This window comes from Mobula birostris, chromosome 11 (genome assembly GCF_030028105.1).
Source record: "Mobula birostris isolate sMobBir1 chromosome 11, sMobBir1.hap1, whole genome shotgun sequence".
NCBI classification, from domain to species: Eukaryota; Metazoa; Chordata; class Chondrichthyes; order Myliobatiformes; family Myliobatidae; genus Mobula; species Mobula birostris.
In genome coordinates, this window is record NC_092380.1 from 64,585,546 (window position 1) to 64,599,235 (window position 13,690).

At 40.7% G+C, this 13,690-nt stretch overlaps 2 protein-coding genes across 2 annotated transcripts in view; one reads left to right on the forward strand and one right to left on the reverse strand.

Moving 5' to 3' along the window:
* The window catches only part of tmem86a (transmembrane protein 86A), a 57,961-nt gene extending 50,016 nt beyond the window's left edge, over nt 1–7,945 (forward strand). The window contains exon 5 of the mRNA XM_072272409.1: nt 7,930–7,945. The gene's annotated coding sequence lies outside the window, so the exon portion shown is untranslated. The remainder of the gene's footprint in view (nt 1–7,929) is intronic.
* The window catches only part of LOC140205146 (circularly permutated Ras protein 1), a 77,681-nt gene that overhangs the window by 17,657 nt on the left and 46,334 nt on the right, over nt 1–13,690 (reverse strand). The window contains exons 9-13 of the mRNA XM_072272406.1: nt 11,618–11,707; nt 8,485–8,636; nt 6,610–6,691; nt 3,676–3,800; nt 1,177–1,261 (exon numbers count right to left, since the gene is read on the reverse strand). Coding sequence (XP_072128507.1) covers nt 1,177–1,261; nt 3,676–3,800; nt 6,610–6,691; nt 8,485–8,636; nt 11,618–11,707 — 534 coding nt within the window. The remainder of the gene's footprint in view (nt 1–1,176; nt 1,262–3,675; nt 3,801–6,609; nt 6,692–8,484; nt 8,637–11,617; nt 11,708–13,690) is intronic.

The window sequence follows — 13,690 nt, forward strand, 5'->3', positions numbered from 1 at the left end:
AGGGTTCAAAGGGGGAGCCGCTCTTGACAGCTCTCCTTCCTTCATTAACATCTCCAAATGCTGCTCCATTGTTTTCCTTATCGCTCTCTCTCCTGAAGTCAGGTGGCAGACCAACTGCTGATCCCACTGGTGCCGGCACAGGACAGCTACATCTTAATCTATGTGTATTCTTGTCGCAAGAGCTAGAAATTCCAGTGGTTAATCTAACAGGGATAACTTCAGCGGAATAGTGATATTACTTAATATATAGATGGGCAGACAGATGGATTTGTGTATATTGATTCAGATTCACAAATTTCCAATTAGGTTTTTCATTCCCTTCTCCAAGGTGATCAGATACTAACTTTACTACCCAATGTCAGACAATGATTTTGCGTTTTAAAAAGCGGGACTTAAATTGGAAGTGAACTGAACAATTATTGATTATTGTTGGATAAGGTAATTTTTCAGTAAATCCTCCATATTTGCAATTCCATATTCTTTACTTGCATCAAAATAACGAGAAATTAACTTAGAAGCAGAACGCTAACTCTTCCAGAAAGCAACAGATATGTGCTTATCTCACTCTAACCATGAATAACACACTTGGCATACCAGTTGGTGGAGGACAAGCAGAAGACTCATGATGAGTGAGTCTTGCATTGACGTAATGGCAAAAGTCCTATTGTTAACAGGAAAATCAGTATGAACCATAAATTATAGGATATTATCAGGTGCACAAGGTCAGAAACTTTATCTTCTAATAAGGAATGTAATATGGAGCACATTCTGTGAAGATTGACTAAGGTCAGCAATTATTTCCTTGTTGCTGGATATCTTTCTGGCAAGTAGCCACAGCTAACTTGCTTCTCCTGCCTGAGCAAACCTAATCACAAAGCATTCCATTTGCTGCTTCAACAGAGATCAATTAACCTCTTGCATGGCAGGAATTGAAGTGGGCCAGCCTTATTTTCAGATTTCAATTCCATGTCACATTATGCATTACATCACCGAAGCGCTAAAGGAGATTAAAATGAGACTGACGCTTCTGAACTGTAAAAAAAATTATCATATGTTGTCATTGTTCAGTGATCTTTAGATATATCAACCTGAGTTCTGTTGTGTTTTTTTTTCAAATTCATTATATTAACTGAACTACTAATAGAGCTATTGCTTTCTCCTCCTTTGCATTCTTACCCTTCCTCCTGTCCGATCTGCCAATTTTCCGAGTTCTGCCAGTCTACAGTCTGTGCCCTCTATTGTCAGAACCGATACAATTACTCTAGAGCAGGAAGAGAAAACATGAAACTGTGCAGCACACCATTTTTATTTTGTGACACTTTTGTTACAACTTTATGACCAGGAACTCTGCTGTAGTACAAACGTAAACTGTAAGTAAGTAGTTTTTATAATCAATATGCAAATGTTACTTGACTGCTGCTATTTTTTATATATGTCCACAGTGGAGTACTGATGAAAGGCAAATAGACAGAACAGTACATCACAGTACAGAGCCTTTGACACATAATATTCTGCCAACCTTTTAAACTGCTCCAAGATCAATCTCCAACATAGACCTCCATTTTTATTTCATCCATATGTCTTTCTAACATTCTCTTAAATGTCTCTAATGTATCTGCTTCTACCACCAGCCCTGGAAATGCCTGGTATGCACCCACAACTTTCTGTGTTAAAAAAAACCTACCTCTGACATTCCCCCTGAACTTTCCTCGCAGCACCTTAAAGTTATAGTATTAGCCATTTCCACCCTGGGAAAAAGTATCTGGCTATCCAAAGAGAAAAGCCCTAGTTCACTCAGCCTATCTTCAGAAGACATCCTTTCTAATCCAGACATCATTCTGGTAAATCTCTTCTGCACCCTCTCTAAAGCTTCCACATCCTTCCTATAATGAGGTGACCAGAAATGAACACCATACTCCAAGTGTGGTTTAACCACAGTTTTACAGAGCTGCAACATCACCTCGTGGCTCTTGAACTCAATCCCCAGACTAATGAAGGCCAGCACACCAAACCCCCTTCTTATCCACCCTATCAATTTGCACTTCATGACCCACAGACATGAACCCCAGGATTCCTCTGTTCCTCCACACTAGTGAGAGTCCTGCCATTAACCCTGTATTCTGCTTTCAAGTTCGAGCTTCCAAAGTGAATCCTGTGGAAAGCCACATTTTAGGAAGGCGGCCTATCTAAAATAGATTGTACTAATTCAGCAGGACATTGAAATCCAGTATTGGTAGGTTGTTGTTACATGTACCAAGATACAGAGAAAAACTTGTCTCACATGCTGTTTATGCAGATCAGATCATCACACAGAGCAGCAAGCTGAATAAAGTAAAACAATAACAATGCAGAATTAAGTGTGAAAGCTACTGACAAAGTGCGGTGTAGGTAAGTGATAAGATCATAACGAGGTAGATTGTGAAGCCAAGAGTCCATCTTATTGTACAAGAGATCTATTCAAGAGTCTGATTAACAGAGTGATCCTTGAGCCTGGTGGTACGTGCCTTCAGGCTTTGTATCTTCTGCCTGTTGGGAAAGGGGAGAAGAGAGGAGGACTAGGGTGGGTGGAACTTTGATTTGCTGGCTGCTTTAGTGAGGCAGTGAGAAGTACAGACAGAATCCACAGAAGGGAAGCTGGTTCCTGTGAAGCACTGAGCTGTGTCCACAACTCCCTGCAGTTTCTTGTGGATCTGAATGTCAATGCAGAGAAAGTGAAGTGAGCGGAGATGATTTAGAGTATGTTGAAGGTAACGTTTATAGTTTTGAAAGAGAAGGAAAAATTTCACTGAAAAATGAGGAAGACAAAAAAAGGTCAGAATCATAGTCATGTAGTGGGGAAACATGCCCTTTGGCCCAGACAATCAAACACCCATTTACACTCATTGTATACCAATTTAAATTTTTTTTCTTTCTACATTTGCCTCAATTCCCTCCAGATTCTGTCATTCTCCTAGACACGAGAGGTATTTCGCAGTGGCCAGTTAGCCTATCTGTAATGTTTACAGACAGGAGATCGATAAGTAAGTCTAAAGGTGAGAGACTGTCCACCAGAAGTCAAGTTATAAAGACTACTAAGACATAGGCACAAAATTATAGACCTTTCAGCCCATCGAATCTGTTCCACCATTTGATCATGTCTTATTTAATTTCCTTCTCAACCCCATAAATAAGTGATAGAAAACAGATCTGGAATTTTTCAAATTAGATTGATTTTGCAGGTCAACCTGATCCAAACTGGCTATCTGCAGGAATTCATGAACAAAGTGATATAAATGATAGGCTTTTAAACAGTCCCAAAGGGCATTTCCTTCATGTCATTGGTATCTCTAAGTGATTAAAACCATATAATGATGTTTTCACTTATCCAGATAGCCACAGACCTTTCACAGAAGTTATTCGCTACACATAAAATCCTTCAAAATACTTTTTCAACCTGCTAAGATGTTATTTTTAAATAAAAAACAGAAAATGCTGGAAATGCTCAGTGTGGAAAAAGAATAAGAATTTCTGACAGAGGTTTTCAGATCTGAAACATGAACTTTATTTAGATTTCCATAGCTGCTGATTTCTTTTCAGCATTTGCAGACTTTTTCTATTTTCATTAGGATGCAATATGAATATAAGTCATGCTAACTTTAAATGCAACAACTTGGAGCACAAAAGTGGATTGCTTACCCATTTAGAGTTGCTTGCTCTCCTAAGTCAGTGTAAAACTGTTTAGAACACGCATACATATCTTGCTCCACACTCTCCAAGTACCCTAGGCCTATATTTGCCTTCCCATCTGTACAGATGATTACCTGAAAGTAACAGAATTCACTCAAGTTAGAGAATTGTCTTTGCAAATAAGAAAACACACTTTCTGCTAGGGATGCAGCAAGGATTATTGCGTCAAAGCCCAGAACCAACACCAGTGGTATTTGATAGTAGACTGAATATGAAAGAGGCATTCTCTAGATTGATATGAAAAAGACCAAGTGACCTGAGGTGAGGGAATGCTTTGACTTAATTTTGTACTCCTCTGCAAATCTCCCATTCCCATGTGATCAATCAGCACAAGTTAGGGGCTTATTTAACCTCACTGCTAAAGACGTGTCTTCATGGAGTGACCATAGACCATAGAACGTAGAACATAGAACAGTACAGCATAGGAGCAGGCCCCTTGACCCACAGTGTTGTGCCGATCCAATTAAATCAGTAATTAAATGAGTGGTGGCATCCGTTAGTCTCGTGAGACCATGGATCTGCGCCTGGATTCTCCAGGGCGCAGGCCTGGGCAAGGTTGTATGGAAGACCGGCAGTTGCCCATGCAGCATATTGCCCCTCTCCACGACACCGATGTTGTCCAAGGGAAGGATAAGGCCGATACAACTTGGCACCAGTGACGTCGCAGGAGTTGCCAGAACGAGGTTGAAGACAGCGTCGGATCAAATGAGAAACCTAACTAATCCCCTCTGCCTACACAATGCCCATATTCTTCCACTTTCTTGACATTCAAGTGCTAATCTAAATACCTCTTAACAGTCTATAATGTATCTGCCTCTACTACCTCTCTAGGATGGTGCATTGCAAATAAAATTTAAAGAAGGCAACAACAAAGAGAAAATGGATCTAGTGCTTTCCTGGTGTATATGACGTATAAGCTCTTCTTGGGCTTCCAGCCGGGTACAGGTATCGATTATAGTCAACGTTTTGATGACAAACTCTGCCATCTCCATCATGGATGATGCCTGGGTATGTCTAGTCCAGTGGACTAGGGGGAATAATTACCGCTGGACTAGACATGCCCAGGCATCATCCCTGAAGAAGATGGCAGAGATTGTCATTGAAACGTTGGTTATAATCGATAATTGCATCCGGCTGGAAGCCCAAGAAGAGTTTATTCAACAACAACAACGTGTTACACTTTGATAGCAAGGGCTAGAAAAGGCAGCACCGCGTCATTAAAATCAGTACTGTTCTAAACAGGATTTGAGGACTTTGGTGTATGTAAGCAACATTCGTGATTCCTTTACTATTCCTCCTCTGATTGACTGCCTGGACTTAGCTGCAGTCTGTTCCACTAAAACTTCACTTCCACTTACACCAGTCCCATATCAGTCACTTGGGTAGGATTGTATCGAAATATAGGAATAGGCAGACCATAGGGTTATTGGTTGCTATGGGTTGATTAATAAATTTCAGTTTGAATTTTTATCTTGTCCTTTATTTTTGTACTGCTTCCAAGTTACACTGTTACGATCAGCAACAGAAAGAAAGTGGGCTGATGATGAAGGGAAAATTGGAGTTGTGTTCATAGCTAGATAAGTTGGGCACTGTCTGCACCCAGAAAACTGGTGACCCCACAACAGCCTGACTGAGCAATATACAGACCACTGCAGAGTGAGGGCTGTCCTGCTCAGTAATGCAGAGAGGCACAGATCACAAATGATGTTCGAGCTCACCACTGCTCTTTTCTGATGCGTTTTATGAAGTTCAATACATGCTTTCAGTGCACAGGCCAGAGTTACAACAACACTCTGAGCACGTTAGTGATGACCACCTTCCACATGTTATCATAGCTAAAATGTAAATAGCACAGTGGGCTATTACCATTGCATGACGGGTACTCAGTTCCTGCCTGGATGTTGGGCATGAACCTTCATGACATGCTTGTGTTTGGCCAAGTACTACCTGGACTCTGAGGAAGTGGAGTTCCTTTTATTTGTGGATTGCCACGCGTGCACTCAGTGAGTGCAGCACCACAGGAAGCTCTGCAGTTCTCAGAGGCATACGGTCACTTTGAGTACTGCATGTTGGTGAGGGAGAGTGAAATGTACTCAGCTCCCTGGGACGGAGTATCTTGCAACCATGGACGGTAAATTGCCAGGTGCTGCAAAGTTTTCATCTGCAGCTTGGAAGAATTCTGACCTCCAGAACCTCAGGTAAAATGAGACTTTGATACCCACTAACAAAGTAGTCCTTACTCTGCTCGGAGTAGCAGTTGTAGTTAGAACAAGTGGCTTATTTCATTGAGGATCTCCTTGCTCAGACTTAGAGCTACCCTGATATATTAAGGTATTACTTGGTGAATATCCTGGTCAGCCATGGCCTGCCACTGAGGAAGCTTCACTCCCTCATCTTGCTCCATCTGCTTCCTGGTGACACTACATTCCCAAGGAAATAATTACTAATGGATTCAGGGTTGGGAAAATATATGAAGCTTGACATAGGCAAAGTTATTTAGCAATTGGCACCTAAGACTTTAGCAATTTTAGAAAACAGCAAACATTTCTGGGTCAATACAACAGCCAGAAATCAGAAACAAACCTATAAGTTAATGGTTAGCAGTCCTTTTAAATTGTACTTGTGAGGGAAAAGTATCATTCATGTCAATGTTTCAGAAATAAGAGAGAAGCTTAATTGGAGCATTGAGCTTCAATTTTGTTAAACTGGTATCAAACCACCACTAGATTTTGATCAACAAGGTTAATAAATTTAAAGCACAGAGGATCACTCAGCCCATTACATCAGTCCTAGCACTTTGAAGGAGCAATTAGACACATTCCTCAGTTATTTTTCTGTTGCCCTGGTTCTAAATGCTGTAATTATAGATGCTACCCAGCCTACCTTTGACCCAGGATACTTTGACGCCATTGACACTGCTACAAGGGCAGCTGGACCCAGGGCAGTCGCACCTTGTTCTCTCAGTCTGTAGGGAAGAATTATCAATAATGTGTCAAATTGAAGCACAAATTCAAAATTGTTTAATGTGATTTCCAGTACACAGGTATAAAGGAGAACAAAGTAATTGTTACTCCGATCCAATTTAGTGCAAAAAAAATACATAGTAAGATAAAGAATACAACAATAAAAAACAAAATAAATATAAAAACACAAGATAGCATATACACATTGATTGTATATCTATAATGTGATGCTAGGCGCAAGACTTCTGTACATAAGGTGACACTGACAGGAAAATGATAAAGTAATGGTGGGTTAGTGGATGGAGGTGTTGTTCAGCTTTACTGCTTGGGGAAAGTAACAATTTTTGAGTCTGGTAGTCCTGGCGTGGATGCTACGCAGCCTCCTCCTGATGGAGTGGAACAAATGGTCCATGAGCGGGGTGGATGGGATCCTTCATGATGTTATTAGCCCTTTTCTGTATATATGTCCTTGATGGCGGGTAGGCTGGTGATGGTGATGCGTTGGGCAGTTTTGACTACCTGTTGTAGAGCCCTCCTGTCTGCCGCAGAGCAGTTTCTGAACCATGTAGTGATGCAGCATGTTTGGATGCTCTCTACAGCACATCTATAGAATGACCTGAGCATAGATGTGCCAAGTCCAGCTCTCTTCAGCCCCTTCAGGAAGTGGAGGTGTTGGTGAGCTTTCCTGATTGTGTAGGATGTGTTCTGGGACCATGAGAGTTTGTGTGCGAGATGTGCACTCCCAGTTTCCACTTGCTGTGTCACCGATGTAATTGGCTTAGGTATGCTGCGTTACCCAAACTTAGCAAAAGTTAGCATTTAAACTGTAATCGATTAGGAATAGAAAACCATTTAGAGATCACTATTGGACAGTTTGTGAACATAGGTTGAACACTATTGACTGTGAAAGTCCCTGATAATCAATGCTTTTAAAAGAAGACTTGTACTAACTTGGTCATTTGTAATGTGATCCACTGCTTTCAGCAAAGCCCAATGTTAAAAACAAACAAAAAGAAATTGTAAAATAAGTGACTAAATGAGGCAGATCACTAAGACAGAAGAACAAGCTGCTTGATATAAAAGCTCTAGGTCTACTATTCAACTTCCGCCAGCCTGTCATCCTGCTCAGCAACCAGTGTTCTTGTCGCCTGTGCCTCTATCGCTCTGCCTAACAGGTTATTCCAAACACTCTCATCCTCTGCAAAGAACCTGCTCTAACTAAATTTTTGTGTTATTTTAGACTGAAAGAGCACTTGGATTTTCATCGCTAAGGTGAGTTTTGAGTGTCAGACATGGAAGGTAAGAAAGTGCCCATTGAAACCATCTTGAGCATTTCTTCACACTCAGTCCTGTTGGTGGCAGATAACCTCCACGTAACTGGCTGTCAGAGAGCTGTGCTATCTTTATATGAGCCAATTCCACAACAGAGCTTTGAATCCTTTAATTGATTTCTTATTAACAAAAGCACCATGGCTACATGGTGGTTAGCATGATGCTATTACAGATCAGGAGTTCAGAGTTCAATTCCTGCATCTTCTGTAAGGAGTCTCTGTGTGTCCTCTGCATAGAATGCATGGGATTTCCCTGCGTGATCTGGTTTCCTTCCACGGTCCAAAGATGCTCAGGATAGGTTAATTGGTCATTCTGAATTGTCCCATGATTAGGTTAGGTAAAATTGGGGTTGTGGGGTTGCTGGGGCAACATGGCTCAAAGGCCCGGAAGGGCAGACTCTGAGCTGCATTGCAAAATGAATAAAATAAACATTTAATTGGTAAACAATAAATTCAGTACTTACTCGTTGATTGTATAGCTTAGTGTTTGAAGGCTCTCTGCAATGCAATGTGGGCTTGGATAATCTCTGCCTTTTTCCCTTAGGTAGTCTGAGTCCAACAGCTGATAATCACTCAGTTTGGTAGGCATCTGTGTTCCATCACCGTAGATTGTTACCTGGTAACAGGAAAGAGGTCGAGGCCTAGTATTACCCCAGTTTATTACCCCAGTTGTTTCTTGTTGGAGGATTTCACTCAGAGCTGCTATAAAGGATTGCAGAGTTTTGAACATAAACAATGTTCAAAGAAACTTGGATTTCCAGGACTTTGTGAGCTCCAGTTTTAAAAATATTGGCCCACCACAAAAATTATCACGTTTCCAGTCTTAATTAATCAACCTTGGGGGCTTCTGCTATTTATTTTTATTTGCCAGACTGTGAGAAGGCTATAATGTCGAGTCTTTTGAGAGCAAAGGGATTAATCGGACAAGGATTTTCTTAACAGCCTTTTAAAAAATAAAGCACGTTTTGTAACACCACCTGATTGTGTTGGTTCATAGATATTCCACTTAGTGAAATGCAAAGGAGTATGTAGGGGAATAAAATCTTTAAAAAAATCAGTGTGTTAGGTCAGTGATTTCAAAGAATCTCTTTAAAATTAAATCTGGAAGAATTATACTTAACAACAAATACTGAAAGTATTTAATTACTGAATATGTTATGGTGAGCTTAAGACATCAGAATGAAATAGTTGCATAAAATGCATGAGATTCTGAAATCTAATTAAAATCGCAGCTTGAACCTTCGCACCATCAAATGAATCTAGCAAATATAATGCACTTAATAGCCTCGAGAAAATATTGCTATAAAAGACATCATTTAAGGGCTGCGAAAAAGAGGTTTGGCATTGAACTACCAAACTGTAAGGTATTTAGAATCATTGGATGTACAAGACCTCTGCTTAGTGAACAAGGAACAGTTTTAGTCCAACATTCCTGTTAATATGAACCATTCACGCAAAGCTATCCTCCACTTTACGACATAGAACACCACAGCCCTTTGGCCCACAACATTATGCCAACTTTTTAACCTACTTTAAGATCCCTCCTACATAGCCCTCTATTTTTCTATCATCCATGTGCCTATGTAAGAGTTTCTTAAATCCCCCTAATGTATTCGCCTCTACCACCATCCCTGAGGGCTCCATGCACTCACCATTCTCTGTGTAAAACGTTTACCTCTGATACCCACCCCACTATATTTTCCTCTAAACACTTTGAAGTAATGTCACCTCACATTAGCCCTTTCTGCCCTTGGAAAAGTCTCTGACAATCTATTTGATCTATGCCTAGTGTCATCTTGTACACTTCTATCAAGTCACTTCTTACCCTTCTTCACTCCAAACAGAAAATCCCTAGCTTGCTGAACCTCTCCTTATAAGGCATGCTCTCTAATCCAGGCAGTATCCTGGTAAATCTCCTCTGTACCTTCTTTAAAGCTTCTACATCCTTCCTATAATGAAACAACCAGATGTAAACACAATATTCCAAATGTGGACTGAACAGACTTTTATAGAGCTGCAACAGTTTGGCTCTTGTACTCAATCTCATAACTAATGAAGACCAACAGACCATGCACCTTCTTAACCACCCTATTAACTTGTGCTGCAACTTTGAGGGATCTATGGATGGGAGCTCCAAGATCCCTCTGTTCCTCCACACTGCTAAGAATCCAGCCATTATACCTGTATTCTGCCTTCAAATTCAACCTTCCAAAGTGAATTGCTTCATATTTTTCTGGGTTGAACTCTGCCTGCCACTTCTCAGTTCTGCATCCTGTCAATGTTCCGATATAATCTATAACATTCTTCTACACTCTCCACAACTCCAGAAGCCTTCCTCTCATCTGTAAACTTACTAACCTCCCCTTCCACCTCCTTATCCAAGTCATTTATAAAAATCACAAAGAGCAAGGGCCCCAGAACAGACCCCTGTGGACCTCCAGGCAGAATATTCTCTTGTCTACTACCACCCTCTGCCTTCTGTGTGTAAGCCAATTCTGTATCCACACAGCCACGTTTCCCTGGATCCCATGCCTCTCGACTTTCTGAATGAGCAACTCAGCAAGATTATGAGAAGTCTGCAAGCAAGTCCATTCAGCAGAAACTCCCAAAATAACTCATTCATAAGAAGAGAAAAATTGTTCCTGTGGGCAGTGACTAGAACTGGAGAAGCTGAGTATTTGGAGAGGATTATACTTTTGATTTTACTGTACACTGTTGATACTGGAGACCTGAAATGGGAAACTGGTCCATTTCCTAGAGGTTAAATCTTAATATCAGATATCATCTTTGATAAGCAGAAATTTCATGGAAAACCTTTTAAGCAGATATCATCTTTGAGCAGAATAATGGGGAAGGTGTGGTTAGCACAATGACTTACCGTGCCAGCGGCCTGGGTTCAAGTCCCGCTGCTGTCAGTAAGGAGCTTGTATATTCTCCCCGTAACCGTGTGGGTTTCTTGCAAGTGCTCCGGTTTCCCCCCACAGTCCAAAAAGGTACCAATTGGCAGGGTAACTGGTCATTGTAAATTGTCCTATGATTAGGCTGGGTTAAATCGGGGGTTGCTGGGCAGCGTGACTCAAAGGGCTGGAACAGCCTATCCCACGCTGTACAGTAACTCAATAAATAACCAAGTTTCAACTACAAGACCACTTACATATCATCCATCGCCGTGAGACTATTAGCACAAGCCTGAGGCTTCTATTGTATCTGTATATGTGTATGATATGTGTGTGTGTGTGTGTGTGTATATGTATACATGTGTGTGTGCATGCGCGCATGTGTTAGGGGCAGGTTATGGCTGCTGAGATTTACAACAAACCAAGATAATGTAATCAGTTACCTGTGACAGGTAAGTTGGTTGGGATATACCATCAGATAATGCAAGCTATCCACCAAGCATATTGCCCTCTGATATATTCAGTTATACTTTACAATTGCTCAGAGTAAAGACCCACCCTATCTTCTACAAGCACCTCGCTGGTGTATCTGCTAGCTAATTACTTTTTAATCTTGTCAAACCAACAATCTAATGTGCCTGTTTGTAATGTTGACTCATCCACTGTAATACCATCATTATGTCCCTTTTGACACCCATACCTCATCATTAAATGTCACCAAGGCAACTCGCTTCTGGGGACAAGTCTGAGTCATGTGGTTCAAAGAGGTCAAGATGGCTTCTTGAACATTCTGCAAAATAAAGAAGAAATATTGTCAGTGTTAATAAATTATAGCTTCTACACAAAAGCAAGTCTTATGTTTTAGTATTATAGATGTGGGACAATGAGGATTGATGAACTGAAGTACACCACAGGTGTGGGATAAGGTCCCAATGGCTTTGCTGCATGTGCACTGTGAATTATTCCTGCAATTGCTGCTGTATTCATAATGGACCTCAGGCCATGTACAGCTTTGTTGTACAACACATGTTTCAAAATACATCTTTTACCAAAACACACATGTGACAAATGTTCTATAAACTAAAACTGAGTTAGTTACTTCTTCGTAGGTTTTGTGTCTGGGTGGAGGAAGAGTGGCAGAGGTCAGTCTCTCAAAACCTCTCATATATTTTGTAATAGGACAGAAAGAGCAGCAAATACCTGCACTATGCGAATCAGAAGTTAAACCTGGGGTTCTTCTAGTCTATGTGGAAGATATTCAGTTTGCTCTTCAATTAAAATTAAAATCCAGACTCTTCCTTCAGTTTTATTTGTGCAGTTAAAAAGTCAGCTTAACACTCACAAAGTGTCAATAAATCCACCAGCTCCATAGCAAAATGATTTGCTCTTGGAATCTGAGGTATCAGTGGTTTTCAAAACTTTTAGCAACAAATTGATATTCTATTGCAACCAAATGTCATTTCCACATCAAGTAGTGTGTTTATCTTTTCTCTTGTTGTCTATTTCATATTCAGCGGAATTTTTTTTCAAAAGTTCCTAATGGTGAGACACCACATTCCAAATTCCTAGGTCCTGATAGTCCTTTCTTTTGCTTACAGATACAGGTAGAATAAACACATGGGAAAGAGTGTGTGTGTGTGTGTGTGGGGGAGGCCTGTCAGATACAATGTGTCCCATGGTGTTTCTCTGTTGCAGCCTTGAAGTCTAGTATGAGCCAAGCCTACATGCCAAATAGATAAATAGACAGAGATACTTCATTGATCCCAAAGGAAATTACAGCGTCACAGCAGCATTACAAGTGCACAGATATAAATATTAGAAGAAAGAATATAAAATAAGATTCCACGAGCAGTCTAACGGGGGGGGGGGGGTGTCATCACTTCCCCAGCTACAGAGTCTAATGGCCAAGAGTAAGAATGACCTCATACAGGACTGACTGGAGCAGTGCAGTTGTCTTAGTCTATTACTGAAATTGCTTCTCTGTTCAGCTAAGGTGGCATACAGAGGGTGAGAAACCTTGTTCAGAATTGCCAGGATTTTCCACGGCGTCCTTTGTTCTACCACAGCTCCAGTGTGTCCAGCAACAAATTACCAACGTTTAAGGAGGCAGCACTCGAAGCTCAGAATTATCCAAGCTTCCAACTGGGCCTTGCCAGCTGGCTGATATTACCAGGCGCTAGAGTCCACTGGGATGGTCCCAGTCATGTGCCTGGAGATGGAAGATGTTCCAGGTTACTGGGTTAAATCTAGGGGAAATGGCACTGCTTTTAGAAGCCTGTTCCAATGCACTGGCTGCGGCATTTGAGTGGCATGTGTCAGGTTGCATATGAACAGTCTCTTGGGGAGGCATGTTGATATTTTTAATACTTTAATGGTTCAATTAGAATTGTATTAACATATCACTGTGGGACCATGGGCATCCCTCATTGGAACCCTTCAGGGAAATCAGGGTGAGAATGCAGTAATAATTAAGGAGAATGAAGAGAGTAAAACAAGCCAATAGGTCATTAAGCCTTACAGCTGCTTTTTGCCTGCGTGTGTAAAAGTCTTTGAATATAACATTTGTATTGAGACATTAATTAACATCTTCATGACATTGCATGCCACAAAGATGCCTGTTTTCCAGAAATGTACAACTGATGTTCTCTGTATTTATTTTTAATTTGCACATTTTGTCTTCTTTTGCACATTGGTTGTTTGTTAGTCTTTGTTTATGTATAATTTCTTTCATAAATTCTCTTGTATTTCTTTATTTCCCCGTAAATACCTGCAA